Source organism: Crocuta crocuta, unplaced genomic scaffold (genome assembly GCF_008692635.1).
Source record: "Crocuta crocuta isolate KB4526 unplaced genomic scaffold, BGI_CrCroc_1.0 scaffold580, whole genome shotgun sequence".
Lineage (NCBI taxonomy): Eukaryota > Metazoa > Chordata > Mammalia > Carnivora > Hyaenidae > Crocuta > Crocuta crocuta.
Window position 1 is genome coordinate 1,119,685 of NW_027527940.1, and position 20,067 is coordinate 1,139,751.

Genomic DNA, 20,067 nt, shown 5'->3' on the forward strand with positions numbered 1-20,067 from the left:
AGAACTCTTTTAACTCCATACTAACCCCCCCCCCCAATAAATAGGCAAAGTATTCAAATAGACACCTCACCAGATAAAATACATGAATGGTAAATAAACACATGAAAGGATCATGATTTATTGAGGAAAAGTAAAACCTACATGTGCACTAAAATGGATAATATCAAAAAGGCTGTTAGTGCCAATTGTTGGCAAGCATGTGAATTCTCATACATTGCTGGTGGGAGAATGTAGTCATAAACTTTTGAAAAATAGTTGAGCAATTTCTTAAACATAAAGTTGTCATATCACCAAACAGTTCTACTCCTGGGTGTCTACCTCAAGAGAAATGAAAACATATGCCCACATAAAACTTGTATGTGAATGTTTACAATAACATTACTTCTAATAGCTAAGAATAGAAACCAATGATAAATGTATCACCTGGTGAATAAGTAGGCAAACATGTTGAGTATTCATATAGTGGAATACTATCAATAAAAAGGACTGAACCTTAAAAATATGTGATCTATAAAATAAGACACAAAAAGCTACATACTATTCTGTTTATATGAATTTTTAATAGACTATTTTTTAGAGCATTTTGAGGTTTATAGTAAAAATGAGCCAAAGTTCTAGAGATTTCTCATGTACCTCCTACAATCTGTCTCCTGCCTTCTAAGTAGCAGAGCCTTCCCCTTTACCAGCATCCCCTACCAGAGTGATACATGTGTTAAAATTGATGAACCTACAGGTTGGAACAAATATATAATGATATTTGTCTACTATTATAGTACCATGCAGACTTTTCACTGCCCTAAAAATCTCCACAGATCCTCTCTAGCAGTAAAATACTTTGGATTAGGAAATCCCAATCCTAATGCCTCACTAATTTCATCTCTCCCTCCCCCTCATCTTTTTACTGTCTTCCAAAGTTTCGCTTTTTCTATAGTGTCATAGTTAGAATTGTACAGTATGTAGGTTTTTCACATTGGCTTCTTTCATTTTCTCCATGTCTTTTCATTCCTGGATAGCTCATTTCTTTTAACACTTAATAATCCATTGTCTGGACATACCATGGTTTATTTATACATTTGCTTACTGAAGGACCTCTTGGTTTCTTCCATTAAAGCTGCTATAAAAATCTGAGTGCTTGTTTTGTGTGGATGTAAGTTTTCATCTTTTGTGTAAGTACTAAGGAGTGTGATCACTGGATCATATGGTAAGAGGATGTTGAGTTTTGTAAGAAACTGCCAAACTGTCTTTCAGAAGTGGCTGTGAATTTTATATTCCAGCTAGCAGTGAAAGAGTCTTCCTGTTGCTCCATACCAGCATTTGGTATTGTTGGTATTCAGTTTTGGCCATTTTAGTAAGTGTGTGGTGTCATCTTGTTTCAGTGTGCATTTCCCTGATGACCTATATGTTGAGTACCTTCTCGTATGTTTATTTGCCATCTGTATCATTTTTGGTGAGGTGTCGGTCTATTAGGACTTTGGATCATATTTTAATTGAGTTGTTTGTCTTTTTGTTGACTTTAAGAGGACTTTGGATCATTTTGGATAATGGACCTTTATCAGATAGGGCTTTTATAAATATTTTTTCCCAGCCTGTGGCTTTCTTTTTCATTCTCTTGATGAAGTTATTTGAAAAAGCAAAACTAAATAGATAGAAAATAAGTGGTTGTCTGGAGGCTGGGGAGCCTTTTGCAAATGGATACAAGGAAGTTTTTGGGGGGTGATGGAAGTATGCTACAATGGATAGGTGCACATTTGTATAAATTTACCAAGATTTTATTCATTCATTCAGAAAAATGTTTTTATTATTTACTTATTTAAGTTCAAGTGAATAAACATACAGTGTAGTCTTGGTTTCAGGAGTAGAACTTGGTAATTCATCTCTTACATATGATACCCAGTGCCCATCCCAAAAAGTGCCTTTCTTTTTGGTGTGTGTGTGTGTGTGTGTGTTNGGGGCAGAGAGAGATAATTCCCACAAAGGACAGAGAGAAAGAGAAGCGGGGCTTGTGTTTCACCCAAAGCAGGGCTCCTGTTTTACCCTAAGTGGGGCTTTACTTACCTAGAACAGGGCTCGAACTCTCTTGATCCAGGGCTCATGCTCACCTGATTCGGGGTTTAAACTCACGAACTGTGAGATCATGACCTGAGCCAAAGTCAGATGCTTAATGACTGAGCCACCCAGGTACCCCTTTACTAATTCCTAAGCTGTACATTTTAATTGGATGAATTTTTTATTTGTAGGTTGTATCTTGGTGAAACTGTTGTTAAAAATCTTAAAACAAAAATGTTATATTTACAGTGCTTGTACAAGGTATTTGATTGCAAAGTGCAGAGCTAGTATTGGAACTCCAGGCTCTTTCTTTTGTGCTTCTCCTTGGACTTGGAGTGCCCTCCCTGAGCAGGTTATCTGTTAAAGGGCCTATGCTGTATTCTGAGTCAAAATTGCCCTTAATTATCAATCCTAAAATCTTTATTTTTTTACCTTGCTTAGAGATTCCTTATTAGCAAGTTTGTTGGATGGAGTAAGAGCCTCTGGCAACAGAGATGTTTGTGTAAAAATGACAACAACTCATAAAGGTCAGCGATGGGGGTTACTCAGCATGCCTGTAGATGAGGAAGTGGAGAGCCTTCATCTCAGATTTTTGGCCACACCTCCAAGTAAGTATTGATTTAAGTGTAATTACATTTCCGTCTATCTACTTAATAATTTAAAAACTACAAATGCAAACTTCTGAATCTTTTTGAACCTTTTCATCTTACAGATGGCAACTTTGCGGATGCTGTATTCAGGTTCAACGCTAATATTTCATATAGTGGAGTTCTGCACGCAGTAACGCAGGATGTAAGATGAATTGTATTATAATTTGTTCATTGTCGTTAACTTTTGGTGTGGAAACTTTTTTGAACCATTCTTCCTTTACCTAGGGCCTCTTCTCAGAAAACAAAGAAAAATTGATCAATAATGCCATAACAGCATTATTGTCCCAAGAGGGAGATGTTGTTGCTTCAAATGCAGAACTTGAGAGTCAATTTCAGGCTGTGAGGAGGCTTGTGGCTTCCAAAGCTGGTTTTCTGGCCTTCACTCAGCTTCCAAAGTAAGTTGTCTTTGAACTTTTTTTTACAGAATACAAATAACTCTCCCTCTCCCTCTCTGTTTGCCCCTTACCCGCAGACATTGTTTCTCAAAGTAAATAAATATACTTAAAAAATAAATAAAATACATACTTGGCTGGGGCACCTGGGTGACTTAGTGGTTGAACATCTGACTGTTGAGCTTGGCTCAGGTCATGATCTCATGGTTGGTAGGATTAATCCCTGCACTGGGCTCTGTGCCAGCAGCATAGGGCCTATTTGGGATTCATTCATTCTCTCTCTCTCTCTCTCCCCCTCCTCCTCCATTCCCTCTCACCCCCCTTTCCCTCTCTCTGCTCTGTCCCCACTTAGGCTCTCTATCTCTCTTTCTCAAGATAAAATATGTACTTGCCGAATGCAGTATAAACTTAAAAAAAAAACTTATGTTACATTAAGCAATAAAATAATGCTCTAATATTGTTATTAAGTGCCTTTTTTTTTGTTCAACAAGGTTTCGGGAACGTCTAGGAGTAAAGGTAGTAAAAGCACTCAAGAGGAGCAACAATGGAGTAATCCATGCAGCTGTTGATATGCTCTGTGCCCTCATGTGTGTAAGTAGTGGTTTTTAAAAGGAGACTGGTTTTTCTTAAGTTGATTGATGATTTAAATTTACACAAACCTAGATTTTCATTGTACCAATTAATTTTACTGTTTCCTTATTTCCTAAATTGTCCTCATAGTCACTTATTTAAATAAATGTGTTTTTTTAAGCACATCCTATAAACCAGACACTGTGCTGTCTACTAGAAATACAAAGTTCCTTCCTTCCTTGAAACGGCTAACAGTCTAGTAAAGTAGGCATATGTGTATAGTCTAAAGTAGTAGATAGAGGTCACCTGATCCCTAAAAAGCAGCACTCAGTTTTGGTTTTGTGGGGAGGAAAAGATTCTAGAACAGTTTTTCTGGAAGATGTTACACTTGATCTCAGTCTTAAAGGATAGACAAGTATTTTCCCTCTGTGAGGTGCCTTTCCTGGGAAATGCTATAGCATATACAAAGGCATGTTCGAGACACAGCACATAATTGAAATGGTCATGAAGCATGTATGTGTGTGGGATTAGGAGTTAAAGTTAGAGATGTATGTAGAGAAAATTATCAGGAACCTTTGTATCAGACAAAGAAGCTAGATTTGTATCCTTTAGTAAGGAGCAACCTGAAAGATTTTTCAGCAGAGGAGCATAATACTAGATTTGAACCTCTGAAAGCCCATTGATGGTATGTGTAGACTATTTATAAGAGGTAAAGTTAGAGGCAGGTAGACTAAATATGTAAGAAATACGATGAAGTAGGATGGGGCTAAAGAAGGCACATTTGACGGCTGAAGATAAAGGTCTAACTTGGTGGCAGTTTGTATGGGAGGAGAAGCAATGAGTTGTTCAGCATAACTTTTGAAGTTCTTGATTAACTTTAATGTTGTCTATAGCAGTGGGACTTTATATCTCATATAAAGTGCTGTAGGCAAGCTCACTGATACAGAATAAACTTAAGTAATCATTTATATAAAGTCTTATATTTATTCCCCAAAGTGAATTTTCTATCTTTACTCCATTAAAAGAATTAGTGGGATAACTAGAACATAAACTACTGTAATGTGAAATAAGCACATTAGGTTTGGGCTGTATAATTTTTTTTTTTTTTACATGAATTAGCTCATTTAAGCTTCATGATGGTCCTGTGAGCTGAGTTCTATTAATGCCACTTGGTGAGGAAAGGGAAACTCAGAGTTAGAGCAATTAACCTTGCCTTCAGTCAGCTGTAGTCAGTAGCAAAGTTAGGGTTGGATCTTTACTCCTAATCCTCATGCTAGAATCCGTTTTCCATTCTCCTTTATTCCATTAGTCAAAGGGACAGAGAAGTACTGCTGCTCATTTAGTACCTGCTTTTAAATGCTGTTTAAAAGTATAAGTAAATAAATGCTAAGTTTTATCATTTTAAATTTAAATTATAAAATTGGGAGAGAAGAAATGGGTGCCATCTGCCTTTTAAGGAGGAGACCTAGACTTTTGAGAGAGTGCCTGGTGCAGTACTCCCTGCGGATACTCAGGTTCATTATCTGTGAAGCCTCTTCAGGCCCTGGGGGAAATCATCACTTGCTTGCTTGTCTTATCACGAGTTTCCTTTCTGCCTTCAATCTTAAAGGCTGTGGTTTTTAATTGTTTTAGTATTTAATGAATACTCTCTATAAATGATTTTTGTGTGATGCCAGCATGTGGGGTTGCTCATGAATTATCACTGTTGTTAATCAATAGCCCATGCATGATGACTATGACTTAAGACAAGAACAGCTGAACAAAGCTTCTCTTCTCTCTTCAAAGAAGTTTCTGGAAAACTTACTGGAGAAATTTAATTCCCATGTGGTAAGTTCTAATTAAATTTGTCTTAATGAGAAATACCATACATTATTGATAGGTGTTTGGACAGTTCTTTTTTATTTATTTTTTCTAAGTTCATTTATTTTGAGAGAGAATGTGCACAAGTGCATGCATGCACGGGAGTGGCAGAGAGAGAGAGGGCGAATCCTAAGCGGGAGGCTTGGACTCATGAACTGTGAGATCTTGACCTGAGCCAAATCAAGAACTGGATGCTTAACTGATTCAGCTACCCAGGCGCCCTGGACAGGTCTTTCTTTAATTGTAGCTCTCAGCTTTGGTCAGTGTTGGTCATACACATTTTGGTCAGCTTGGTTACTCACTAAGTAAATAAAATATTTTGTTTTAGGACTGTACCCATTCATCTGAGAAGAGTAAGTTGCAAGACTTTAGATTTTCTCAAAGATACTCAAGACTTTTTTTCTTTCTCTTTAATAATATCATGAAATAAGCTGTTTAAAAAATTTAAGTTAAATCTTCTCAGTCACTGGTGACAGTTTTGGAGATGGGCAATCTGTAACATCTGGATGGCACAAATTTTCAGAGTTTTGTAAGTTTTGTCAAGATTGCTTTTTATATGAATACTATACATACTAAACTTTTTGTACGTGTTGGAGGAGTCTTGTTTATTCTCTTGAAATTTGACCAGATCTTATTTTCCTTTTGAGATATGGTAAGCAGTGGATTTATTGCATTAGAAAAACGTAGTAATCAAACTTTAAACCTCATGTGGAGGAATGCTTTTAACATCTAGACTAGCAGAAGCATGTTACTGCTGTTTCGCTTGAAATTCTGTCCTAAGTCATGATAATTATGTTACTTTGTTTCAGGATCATGGGACTGGTGCCCTAGTTATTAGTTCACTTTTGGATTTCCTTACTTTTGCCCTCTGTGCTCCATATAGTGAGACAACAGAAGGACAGCAGTTCGATATGCTCCTAGAGATGGTAGCATCCAATGGAAGAACCCTCTTCAAACTCTTTCAGGTGAGAGCTTGTTACTTTTTTTATCAGATAACAGCTCCTCTAAGAGAACCACTTAGAGTGTGGGCTCAGTTTGGTTTTAAAATAATGGAAGTGTTCTTCTGTAGTAATGTTGATAAATAAATACAGCCTATGTTATCCTATTAAGGATATTTAAATTCCACAGATTTCTTGGTGTTTCATGTAGAGATCTATAGATGGTTTTTGACCACTGTTTTGACCCTGTTGCTCATCTTTTCCATCTCAGAAGGAGTGAAAAACTCATTTTTTTTCTGAGATAGGCCCAGAGTATCCTTTTCTTTATAAATTACCAAATAATAGGATGAGTTTTAGTAGGGCTGTTGATAAACAGCTGAAAACATTGTTATTTCATTAAATACTATATACGTGTGGTGTTTTTCTGCATACTTAGATTTTTGTTATTTCATATTGTATAATAAATGTCAGCTTGTATCATTACTGTTTGATATTCATCATTCAAATAAGTATAATTATTCAAATAAATACTGGCTGTTTCCTGTTGATAATTTGATTATCCTTAAAGGTATGTTTTAACGATATCTAAAATTTTTAACCAAACTGTAGTCTGACTTTCACTTGTATCCTTCACTAATTTTATGACTTACACCTTGAATAAAATTATATATCTTGCTTAAAACTAACAGCTAGGTACATTGGAATGAAATTCTTCCATTTTGTGATTCTTTTTTCTCCCTATGTTAATAGCATCCTTCCATGGCAATTATCAAGGGAGCTGGATTGGTTATGAAGGCAATAATAGAGGTGAGAACAGATTCGAAATTTGAAACGCACTTGAATATTAATTGGCTGCTTTCATTGAAACTGACAGAATTACTTTTCAGTCTGTTACGGGAAACATGCAGTTTTTCTGGGTAAGAAAAGCAATTATAAATCTTTATTCAGAAGTTAGTTTTAACCTACAGAAACAATCCTCAATATTAATCTAAGAGTTTAAAGTTCTGAGGTAAGTGGGTTTAGGGCAAATCTTTCTGTTCCTACATCATTTGTGTGTTATTTGTTTTAAGAGAATTAAAAGTTAGCATTCTTCCTCTCTTGCTCTTTTTGGGTGGGGGGATGATGGTATTGACGGTACTGAAATCTTTAGGCACTGAGGTTACGTGAGTATCTATTAATAGAGTTAGTTCATAGCAAAGTGGTATTAAATGGTAACAAAAATTAGTTCCTCATGCTAAAGTACATTTGTTTTTTTAAGTGCATTTGTAAATGAGCTAAGTGCATTTGTAAATGAGCTCTAGAGACTAGAACATGTTATTGGACAGACACAGGATATTGTTTCCCCAAGGTAGTTCCTTTAGCTTTCTGTGTAAACAAAATCATGGCTACGAATATCAGCTTGCATACTGATGTTTACAATAACATCAGTCTAAATGGCTTTGATTCTTATTTTTTTGTGTCATAGTAGTGGTTTGGCTAAAGTGTAAAAGTGTTTGCCATTTTTATAAAAAACTCAGTGATTATAACTCATAAATATAACATATTGCTAAGTAAAATGTGCAGTTAGTGTATGTCTAATAGGTGTTAAAATTATATATAGGTGTTACACATCAAAGGTTATTTGCATTTTTAGTGTGTATATACAGCTAAAGGCTGATTTTCTTCCTTTAGCTAATGGGTTCTGTTTCTGAAGTAAGTGTCTCTCACAGAGCTGACAGTAGCCAAGGACAGTTAAGACCATAAGACCAACACAAGTGTGTTTCTGACCCTGATCCACCAATATGTTGCCATTCATTCAGAAATATTTATTGAGGGCCAGGTATAACCAAAATGTGGACTTTGGGCTTCAATATAAGCTACACATGTCAGTGTCATAGCCAGTGACTGGAGCTGGTAACTGTGTAAGGAACACCTTCTTTATTGACACTGAAATCTTGGCAAGTATCTTAAACTATTTTCTCTGTAAAAGCAATATATGATCTTTGAAGAAACACTGAAGTTTATAGAAAAAAATTCAAGGAACAAATAAATTGTTTATATTTTTATCATCCTAAGGCAACTACTCATATCATTTTGGTAAGTTTTCTCTTAGACTGTAGTATTCAGAATTATATGTGTACATATAGAAACTATGTACTGTATATATAGCATTGTTAGAATGATAATGTACATATTCACACTATGTGAATATTTGTATACATACTACGTATTCAGTTGTATTATATACTTATCCTGTTTTTCACTAACATTGTGAGCATTCTTGCTTTTCAACAGATTGTTTTCAATATCACACTGCTTACTTAATTCATAGTTCTGTGATTACCTTTGATTAGTAGTCCTGTCCTGTCATACTCTGTTGCCAAAATGAGTTCATATAAGCAAAGTAAAACCTAAGGATAAAAAAACTACCCCAGTTATCACATCATTCTTTAAAAAAAAAAAAAAAAGGAATAACTGTGTTCACCATGAAAGTGAATGTATTGTTAATAATAAAAACAAGCCCGATTCATAGATGCCTTTGATAGGAATTGCTGATTTCCCTGAGTTGCTTTACCTTTTCATTGGCCGATAAATACTCCAAGAATGAACGTAATTTTAATATTAAATTAAGCAAAGCATAATTCATAAAATAAATGTGCCTGTAAACATTTATAACCTCATTCCACAGTCAAATAATATTTTTAAAATTATTTATATCACTTATGTTATTTTTGGGTAAAGTTGCATTTAAAATTTTATTGTATACTGTATAATTTTACCTAGAGGTATAAAATTAGTTTTATAAAATTAGGATAGCTTGTTCTAGATTGCTGCTTTAGGGATCATCTTACCCTTTTTCCAAAGGAAGGTGACAAAGAAATTGCTACAAAAATGCAGGAGCTTGCCCTAAGTGAAGGTGCCTTACCTCGACACTTGCATACTGCGATGTTTACAATAAGCTCAGATCAGAGGATGCTTACAAATAGGTAGGTTAAATTTAATTTGCTGTAAATTAACTTGCTGCTTAGAAAATGGATTCAGATATTACATAAAACAAACTGAATAAGTGTTTGGATTACACCAGTGATTCTTTTTCTTTTGATTCACCTAGTTCTCCTTTTCCTTTCCTTATAGAAAGATTGTGCCCAGATGATCATTGTCCCTGCCCCTGGATAACTTGGGAGGGAAACAAAACTGTTTGGATTTTTCCTTCACTATCCTGTTAACGGTTCTCTACCCATAGTCAAAGGACTAGAACATGGAAAATAGTGCCTAGAAGCTTATGGACCTAGAACCACATGTCCAGGCCTTTTCTCTTTGTATTTCCTTCTGGCCATCATGTCAGTTTTTAAATATCTTTGGTCAGTTAGGTACTCTAAGAATAAAGAAAACATTGGGGCTCTTGGGTGGCTCAGTCAGTTAAGCATTTGACTTTTGCTCAGGTCATGACTCACAGTTCGTGAAATTCGAGCCTCGCATTGGGCTCTGTGCTGACAGCCCAGAGCCTGGAGCCTCCTTTAGATTCTGAGTCTAGCTCTCTGTCTCTCTCAAAAATAAACATTAAAAAAAAAAACTGTAAAGAATAAAGAAAACATTATCTAATCAGCCTAACGTAGGACTATCCTAAGTCTCTTGGAGTTAAACAGTTTCCCCTTTTGCAAATTCTTTTTTTATAATAATCATTCAAATGTAAGGAAGCATGTAAATCTAGTCATTTATTCCAGGCCATGTGAATTCCATCCCTTTTAATCTTTTTTATGATTCCTGATGTGTGACCCTTCAGATAGCCTTATAGTAAGAATCATGACTCATTAGTTTAAAAAAAAAAAAAGGACTATCAGATGTTTTTAATCATGTTCCTTTTGACTTTTTAAATGATAGCATAAATTACCCAATTAGATTTACTTTGTTATGATACCATAAATTACCCTTTTTTGTCAACCATATCCAGTTATTGTATGTCATGGTATGGTGCCTTGCCAGTAGTTTTCTGCTGTTCGTATTATAAGAAGCCATCTGCATCCCTCAACTGTAAATGTTAGCCCCAAAAGGGGTCTTTTATGTTGCCTGAGAGGACAAAAAGATCTAAAAGACAATTGTTTCCTTGGCATGCTACCTTATTAGTCATGCTAGATATCATCTTCCATGAAAATAGACACTATTTGATATCTTATTCTATTAAACCCCTGTGTTAGATGTTTGCTTCTTGTTGTGTTCCTCTTTATTAATCAGTTACATTCCCTACTGTGATCAGTCACAGTATTGAAAAGCTGTCAATTTATAATATAAATACCACTTTTCATTTGCATTGCTTTCTTTTACAAATTGCTATTATAAAATAGTGATATTATAAACTATATTATCCTGCTTATCCTTAATTAAAGCCTTCTTTTAGGAATCGCTGATAATGATACCTACCCAATGCAAATGAAGGAAAGTATAAGTGTAATTACTTAAGTAGTAATTTCCAAATAGGCACAGAAATAAACAGTTCTTTTTTTTGGTTTATTTATTTTTAAGTTTTTATGTTTAATTATTATTGAGACAGAAACAGAGCATGAGTAGGGGATAGGCAGAGAGAGAGAGGGAGATACAGAATCTGAAGCAGCCTCCAGTCTCTGAGCTAGCTTTCAGCACAGAGCCTGATGCCAGGGTCGAACCCACAGACTGTGAGATCATGACCTGGGCCAAAGTCGGACACTTAACCGACTGAGCCACCCTGGTGCCCCTAAGTTTATTTATTTGAAAGAGAGAGTGCACAAGCAGGGGAGGGGCAGAGAGAAGGGGGGAGAGACAATCCCAGGCAGGCTCAATGCTGTCAGCGTAGAGCTGGACATAGGGCTCGATCCCATGAACTGTGAGATCATGCATGACTTGAGCTGAAACAAAAAGTGGAAACAAAGTTGGGCACATAACCTGAGTCCCCCAAGTGCCCCAAAAATGAACATTTTAGTAGTGTTCTTTTTTTTTTTTTTTTTTTTTTTTTTTTTTGAAAAAAAAAAAAAAAAAAAAAAAAAAAANCTAACATAACAAAGTACAGTTTGGAATTTTCAGCTTTTTTTCTTCTGGGAATGTAACCTGTATAAATACATATGTCTAGAAGTCTGGTTATTTCACAGGTTTCGTGGCTACTCTTGTAGCAGATGGCAGTTTGAATTCTTGTGGAAGCACAGAAGGGTCAGCAGTGAATAAAATACATTCTCTGCTCATGAGTAGCTTAGCCTAGGGGACAGACAGATGTTATCAGAGATTAATAAATGACTAAGTCATAGATTCAACATGGATCTTAGATTTCTACTTTGAACCAAAATATGTTTTTACCTCTAAAGTGGCATGAATAGAGGTGCCTGGGTCGCCCAGTCGGTTAAGCTTCTGACTTTGGCTCAGGTCATGATCTCACAGCTCATGAGTTTGAGCCCCGCGCCAGGTTCTGTACTAACAACTCAGAGCCTGGATCCTGCTTCTGGTTTTGTCTCTGTCTCTCTCTGCACCTCCCCCACTCATGCTGTGTTTGTCTCTCAAAAATTAATAAACATTAAAAAAAAATTAAAGTGGCATGAGGAGAATAATTTGCTTTAAGTGCTTTAAGTCTTCATCCAGACTCCAAAACAAAATATCTTTTATCCCTGACCTTGCCAGAAAGGTTATATTAGAACATAGTTATTGACTTTTGCTCATGTTCAGAATTCCAAGGAATGCCAGAATGCTATATGATCCTATTTTGGGACTTATTATGCAAACTAATCGTATTACCCAGTCTAATTGCTTTATTTATTGTCTGTGTCTTTAAATGAGGTAAGAACCTACTTCTTCATGTTCAGGCCCATTGAAAATCAATGGGTTTTTCAGGGAAGCATTTTGATTTGGAGAAAATTCTGAAACATTAGTAGTATTTTGAATTACAGTCTCATTCACCCTCCACATTGAAATACTAACTTTAAATATTAACATCAGAATGATTTTTTTTTTTTTTTTGCTGTAGCCATATTGCTTATGTGATATTTTGTTCTTAAAAATTCCTTTCTGTTCTAGCTGAGATAAAGCAGCAAACCTTTCTCAACGTCTGCTTTTTTCAGACAGCTAAGTAGACATTTAGTGGGACTCTGGACAGCTGATAATGCAACTGCGACAAACTTGTTGAAACGCATTTTGGTAAGTCTGTTGAATGACCAGGAAGATTTATGCATTCTTGCCCAATAAAATTAAATTGAGTAAGTTTGTTTATTTATACTCTTAAAAGGTTTTTTTAGTTTGTTTTTTATTTAAAAGCTGTTTATCAGAGAAGTTGTCACATAATAAATGCTAAAACCTCAATAGCTTAAATCATAGTATTAATTTATTTGCATTTTAAAAGCTAAATTTTCTTTTGTGTGGTGGTTTTGGAAGTGGATTTTATGTTTTGTTTTTGTTTGCTTTTAGCCGCCAGGCTTGCTGGCGTACTTGGACAGCTCAGATCCGGTTCCCGAGAAGGATGCTGATCGCATGCATGTTAGAGATAATGTGAAAATTGCAATGGTAAATATGATAGTCCTAAATGTTTTTTTCAGGTTGAAAAGAACACTTTTCTCTGAAACACAGTAAAAATTTTAGACATAAAGCATGAATTCACGGTATTGAATAATGGTACTCTTTTTGTATCATTATTAACCACTTTGTTGAGGTAAAATTACATCTCATAATATTCACTTGTTGTAAGTATACGATTCAGTAATTTTTTGTATATTTATAGAGTTGTAAAACTGTCACCGCAGTCTAATATTATGAATAGTAGTAATCTTGTATGTTTTATTTCCCTTCACTCAGCCTTTTGCCATGTTCAGGAATGGATTTTTTTTTTAAAGTTTCAAATGTATAATGTGATATTTTGCACATAATATGAGATTGATAATGTTGGTGAAAGGGGCCAACAATGAAAAAATTAATTTAGGTAGGACTTTTTTCTTACAAAAACTATCTTTATTAATAAGGTGGGCTATTTTTGAGAAAACTACTTAAACATCTCTCAGGATATACTGTTGTAATAATGTCTTGTATGTGTTGTTCTCCTTTCTTCCACACATTTTTCTGTTTGCACCCGTCTCCCATTCACATCTCCCCACCCGTCACATAGGACTTATCTTGAAGCTTAAACAGAAAAGCTTGTAGAAAAAATTTCTTGCAGAAATTTTCACTTTGTTTTTTCACTGAGCCCCCAATATCCAGTATGTATTTTATTATGTAAAACAAATAGTGTGACTCAGCTTTACTTATATTTTAAAAATAAATTTGAAACAGGACTATAATGAATTTTAACATTATTTTACAGGATCAGTATGGAAAATTTAATAAAGTTCCAGAATGGCAAAGACTAGCTGGAAAAGCTGCTAAGGAAGTTGAAAAGTTTGCCAAAGAAAAAGTAGATCTTGTGCTGATGCACTGGAGGGATAGAATGGGCATTGCACAGAAAGAGGTAAAAATAAAATCTGTTTCCAGACTTCTAGCCCTTCTATATATCCCAGGCTTACTTTCATTATTGCTGTTCACAGAGATGATAGTCCAGTTTTTCTGATTGAACATATGAAGAAATGTTACCTAATTCTGATCCATATTTTTATAGAAGTTTTTCTTAATTCATAGTTTTATGTATCTGTGATTAGGTTTTTACTTAGGTATTTTATATTGAATTGAATATAAAATTTCACTTGTAAGTTTTCTTCCATGATTTTCAATTTCCATACTTCGGTATCCATATGTATCTCCTTTTCTTCTTTCTCTGAATTTTACTTTGATTTTAATTTAATTAATTAATTTATTTTTTGAGAGAGAGAGAGCACTAGAGAGAGCATGTGCAATTATACAAGGGACAGAGAGAGAGAGAATCCCAGGAGGGGCAGAGAAAGAAACGGGGCTCATGTTCACCCGAAGCAGGGCCCAAGCTCACTCAACGTGGCGCTCGAGTTCACAGACTGAGATCATGACCTGAGTCAGTCAGATGTTTAATGACTGAGCCACCTAGGCTCCCATCTGAATTTTATTTTATAGTTATAAAAATAAAGGTGCTCTTCTTGTTTAGCATTTTTGTTCAGAGCTAGCCAGACAAGTGTTTTGGTAATAAGTTTCACATTTTTAAATTAAATTTACTGCATGTACTTAAATTTCATTATTAGCTCCTCAAATCAGGTCAGATTGAAAACCATTTTAGTCGTCTTCAGAATGTAGTATCATCATTAGAACCTAATTCAATAAGGCACATCCATCTCTCTAGGATGGAATGTGCAGTGGTTAAGTCAACTATAAAAGTTAACTTAATCTCACAGTTTTTGTTTAATCACACTTAGGTTCTTTCCCTTTAACCATCTCTTCACTTATGGTAGCTATTTCTTTATACAAGGAAAATAATGGAAATATCTTACTAACCAGGTTTCTTATGAATTTCCAGAACATCTAAACATAAGACATCAAGTGCAACAGAATAGTTATAGTCTTGTGTGTCTATGAGAAAGTGAGACCAGAATTTAGTTCTTCAGAACTTGAGCATAAATGGATTCATGGTGATTTGTATGAGTGACATCTGCAATATAAAGAATCACTAGACAGGCTTTCTTTTTTTTTTTTTTTTTTTTAATGTTTTATTTATTTCTAGGAAAGAGAGAGACAGCATGAGCAGGGGAGGGTCAGAGAGAGAGGGAGACACAGAATTGGAAACAGGCTCCAGGCTCTGAGCTGGCAGTCAGCACAGAGCCTGACGCGGGGCTCGAACCTAGACAGGCTTTCTTAATGGCTAAGATCATGAAAATACTAAAGGTTGAACTGTTTAACCTATATCTGAGCCTAGTTTTATCTTTTTTGTTTGTTTGTTTGTTTCTTCATTTATTTCGGGGATGTGGGAGAGAGCGTGGAAACGACAGAGAGGGGGAGAGAGAGAATCCCAAGCACAGTGTCAGCACAGAGCCCTCTGCAGGACTCAAACTCAACAAACTGTGAAATCATGACCTGAGCTGAAATCAAGAATCAGATGCTTAACCGAATGAGCCGCCCAGGCACCCCTAGTTTCATCATATATTAACCCAAAACATAAGTTATGGGTTTTGAGAACATTTTACTTTTCTTTTTCATAAAATCAGAACAACAGTACCTCCCTTCTCTGTTCTATAGGGTTGCTTTGCTTTTTTATTATAGCAAAGTAACAATAGAAGCACTATACATATCTGGTCATGATAATATTGCTATAACATTTGGATAGTTGAAAATCTATAAGTAAGGTATGAATGATTTTCAGATAATAAAAATTAGGAGCTCCTGACTTAAGGTCGTTAAGCCCATTTCTAAAATAATATAGTTATTTAAGCTGTTGTATATAATTATCTAACTGAAAATAAGTTATTGGCATCAGCTTTCATATGAAACATTTATCCAGCTTAAAATTGAACACAAAACTATTTTAGCTATAAATGTCAATAGCATTTGTTACTTAAAGAGAACAATTCAGAGGGAAAATAATATATTTTTAATATCAATATTTTATTGGTTTCATTTATGGGTGTTATCTGAAATGTTGAGCAAATAATGATGCCCAGTATATATGCTCGTGAAGAAACTGTTTTGGTAGCAAATGGATTATTTTTGCTATGGTACTATTTTTAACATTAATTTCTTTAGAAAACAGTGAATAATCTTTGTGACTATTTTCTTTGTAGAAATATTAACACCCAAATACGGAATGATCATGTGCTTTAGCTAGTCTGAAAACTAACCATTGTTAAGATTAACTGGCTAGCCTTGAAATGAACTACATTTCTTATATAATCAGAATGTTTCTTAAGTCAGTTTCATTTGTAGCTAATGTTCTGTGTCCAGTTAATAATAACCTTTGGCTAATGTATAAAATTCCTTTTTTTTAAATTTTTTATTTTTAGTTTAGGAATTTGTTTAGCTAGTTAAGGGTTTTAGTCTAAGTTTCTGTGTCTGTGAACTCTGTTTATGGAGAGCTGGTTGTACTTTTTATGTATGGCATATTCATTTTCACCACTCTAGACCCCCAACTTTTTGTCCTGAGGGCAGGGGAAGATTGTCATTCAGATTAATCATTTATCATTAATTTATCATCAAAACTAAATTTTTGAATTTATTGCTTTATTCAAGTCACCTTATATTAGTTTTCATGAGAGTACCCAGAATTACAAATTTGTAGGAGACCTTTCCTTACATAACCAAGAGAATTGTATATTTCAAACAGCATTAACTTTTTAAAATTTATTACTCAGTCTTTATTCTTTCTATGTCATCGAGTCTTTTTTCTTTATTTTAGGTAATTTGCCACTTTTTAATGAAGTTACACTTCCGTGTTTTAATTTATATTACTTTCTACTTTTTAGTTGTGTCACATTAGGGCTTGGAATTTTAATGTCTGGCATATCTACCGGTTTTACTTAGAGCAGAGATACCTGCCAGCCCGTGTATAGACTTCAAGAAACCTTGGAAATCTTACCCTCCAGTTATAAACTTATGTGTGTGTCTTCCTCCGGAATAGGAGGCCATAGCTTTCTTTGAATGCTCAAATGGGTTTATGACTGCCTAAAATCTGAGTCATAGACTTAGAGAAGTAGGTGTTTTAAGGTGAAGATGATTTGTATTGGTGTCACCCTCATGGAATTTGTATGATAGATATAGCTTAACACATACAGGCTCATTCTTTTATTTTTACTTTCTTTAAAACTTTTTTATTTTTTCCTCTTTACAATTAAATTCAGGACAGAAACAATATGGTGAGTTTAAGTTCCTGCTACATGTGTGAAATGCATTAAACTGCCTGGCATGTGGAGTTGTCTTTGAGATTCTTTGTCTAATAAATTCAAATCTCACCTCACATGTGTCTGAATGTAGATTCTTATTTCTTGTCCATTAGCTATTTCAATTTATACTTGTGCATTATGGCTTTGGTGGCAGTTTAATAACCTGTAATCTTTTGCATTTATTGTTTTACCATGACTTGTGTATTAACTGCATGTAAATGTTTAATAAAACAAGTCACTGTTTTGACTCATAACTTTTATCAGTCATCACTGTAAACTGTAACAGTTTGGTGTTGGAACAACTTTAGGCTACAATGGAAAATATTTCAACAATACTGTAGAAATATTTGCTAGCACAGTAATATATTGTGAAATAATCTAATATTTTATATTCATATTTTACAGATTTTGCTTCATTAACTTGTTTCTGCCAAAATTTGGTGTAGAAATGTTTCTCATCATTTATAAAGTGATGATTTTCTGAGAGCCTATTTGGTAGCCCCAGATTGAGCCCTATGAAGTTGGTTTTTTTTGGTTTGTTTCTATTTTTGTTTTTTTCCAGAATATAAATCAAAAGCCAGTGGTTCTTCGAAAGAGAAGACAGAGAATAAAAATAGAAGCAAATTGGGATCTCTTCTATTACAGGTAACCTTAAACTCTCTTCCAAAAGGTAAAATTTGGCATTGCCGTTAGAGGAATCAAGATAGGTTTTTCTTGCCTGAAACTAGTACTTTATGCTATGGGTACTTTCACACCATGAATGTCAAAAACTGTAACTGTTAAGATTGGTATGATTAATGATGCTTCCATAAAATTAATGTCTTTTATAGAGTGTTGGTAGCCTAAGGAGCTAAAGTTCCTTTTAAATTTTTAATAAGGCTTTGAGATGATTAGTTTAAGAATTCCAACCTTTAAGTCTTGTTACCAATGGGGTCTTAAAAGAGGTAGATGAATGAAAAACATAAGGAGACTTGAGGTAAATGGGTATCCAGCTTAGCTGGCCTTTTATATTTATCTAGTCTTTCTGATCTATTTGCCTCTTCTCTCCATCTTCTCCTGCCTCTGCTCCTCCACCCCAAACATACACAGATACATACACATAGAAAGACTGAAACATTTTGGGGATTTGCTAAACTTTTGGGGATAACTTATAGTACTTACTCTGGAAGCCGACGTGTTTTTTTTTTTTTAATGTTTTATTTATTTCTAGGAGAGAGAGAGAGACAGCGTGAGCAGGGGAGGTGCAGAGAGAGAGGGAGTCACAGACTGAAACAGGCTCCAGGCTCTGAGCTGGCAGTCAGCACAGAGCCCGACGCGGGGCTTGAACCCACGAACCGCGAGATGATGACCCAAGCGAAAGTCGGACGCCCAACCGACTAAGCCACCCAGGCGCCCCTGGAAGCCGACATTTTAATTATACCTTAGCTAATAAGGGAAAATATTGCTTTGCTTTGGAAACTTTCCATAGTACTTTTAAAGCATATAGTAATAAATACAGTATATAGTATGGCCTTAAGAATATTGGTTTTCTTCCTCAGGAATTCTTGGATTATGTTGTCTTCCCTAGAAACTGTCTTGGAACTCTGACATCAGACTTTCTAGGAGGGTTTCAGAATGAAAGTGAAAGGATATGATGCCCATCTACCTACAGTTCAGACCTGGGTCCAAATATATCACAGTAGTTAAATTACTCAGGAACAAAAGGAAGATATTTTACAAATATCCATCAGAGTTTGGCAGTTTAGCCATATTCTTTCTTAGGTAGTTTATAACAGTCCTATCTAGAATGTTGCTCATCCTACACACTTCACACCTCATAGTTCAGAAATTCATATCCCCAACGTGAAATTTGATTTCTGATTGTAATTATTCTCTGACTGGAATTTATAGCAGTAGTAAATACTGAAATTAAAACCTCAGTTCCTTGGTTTGAAATCCACACAGATTTGTTTTACGGTTTGGGTTTATTTCCCCCCCCTAGCATTTTGTTATGAAAACTTTAAAATATACAGAAAAGGTCAAAGAATTTTACAGTGTATACCTATTACCTGTCACAAAGATTCTACCATTTCCATTGTACTGTACTTTACAGAGATTTTATTTTCTTCCTTTACACTTGTTGGGGTTTATTAATTCCACTGCTTTCTTATTATGAAAGGTAGTAAGGGATATTTATTTATAGATTTCTAAAAAGTATTTATTACTTCCTACTATTTTCTGATTACATACATAGGTTTGGTCAAGATCATGCCAAGTCAAACCTAATTTGGAATTTCAAAACACGAGAAGAGCTGAGAGATAGTCTTGAATCTGAGATGAGAGCATTTAATATTGATAGAGAGCTTGGTAGTGCCAATGTGATCTCCTGGAACCACCATGAATTTGAGGTAAGGTTTAATTTTTGTAATTAATGCAATTTTTATAATATTAATTTTTTCTTTTTTAAAACATGTTATTTTTGGAGGGTTTTTTTTTTTTTTTTTAAGATTGGCCTGAGACAAAAATTTTAAAATTGTGTTAAGTAACTCAGCTTTGTACCGGAGAACCATGTAGGACTATTAATGAATTTGTTCCTGTGCTTTCCAGATCTGTTCTTTGTTTTCTCCTTAGGTTTTTTTTCTTCATTAAAACATAGCCTGTTCTCCCTTTTTCCTTCTATTTGTACCTTGTTTAATTTTTTATGGTAGTTTGATTGTGAATGTGGTCATATTTTGCTTTTGTATTAAAATACTGATGTGAAGAACAACAAAACGAGATCAGTAAACATGCTGGTAAAAAAAAAATACATGTTGGTGATAGATAACCTTGTGTATGTGTGTGTATAAGGTAAACTCTCATAACAGTTGTAAATTTGAACATA

The 20,067-nt window shown here is 34.8% G+C and overlaps 1 protein-coding gene across 2 annotated transcripts in view; it reads left to right on the top strand.

The window, feature by feature from the left end:
- DNAJC13 (DnaJ heat shock protein family (Hsp40) member C13) overlaps positions 1 to 20,067 on the top strand; it is a 124,267-nt gene that overhangs the window by 44,063 nt on the left and 60,137 nt on the right. For both annotated transcript variants that reach the window (XM_077752284.1, XM_077752285.1), the window contains exons 10-22: positions 2,488 to 2,654; positions 2,759 to 2,838; positions 2,922 to 3,091; positions 3,580 to 3,679; positions 5,378 to 5,485; positions 6,328 to 6,483; positions 7,207 to 7,263; positions 9,301 to 9,422; positions 12,513 to 12,588; positions 12,856 to 12,951; positions 13,742 to 13,885; positions 17,770 to 17,852; positions 19,441 to 19,594. In XM_077752284.1, the coding sequence (XP_077608410.1) occupies positions 2,488 to 2,654; positions 2,759 to 2,838; positions 2,922 to 3,091; positions 3,580 to 3,679; positions 5,378 to 5,485; positions 6,328 to 6,483; positions 7,207 to 7,263; positions 9,301 to 9,422; positions 12,513 to 12,588; positions 12,856 to 12,951; positions 13,742 to 13,885; positions 17,770 to 17,852; positions 19,441 to 19,594 (1,513 nt within the window). The remainder of the gene's footprint in view (positions 1 to 2,487; positions 2,655 to 2,758; positions 2,839 to 2,921; positions 3,092 to 3,579; positions 3,680 to 5,377; positions 5,486 to 6,327; positions 6,484 to 7,206; positions 7,264 to 9,300; positions 9,423 to 12,512; positions 12,589 to 12,855; positions 12,952 to 13,741; positions 13,886 to 17,769; positions 17,853 to 19,440; positions 19,595 to 20,067) is intronic.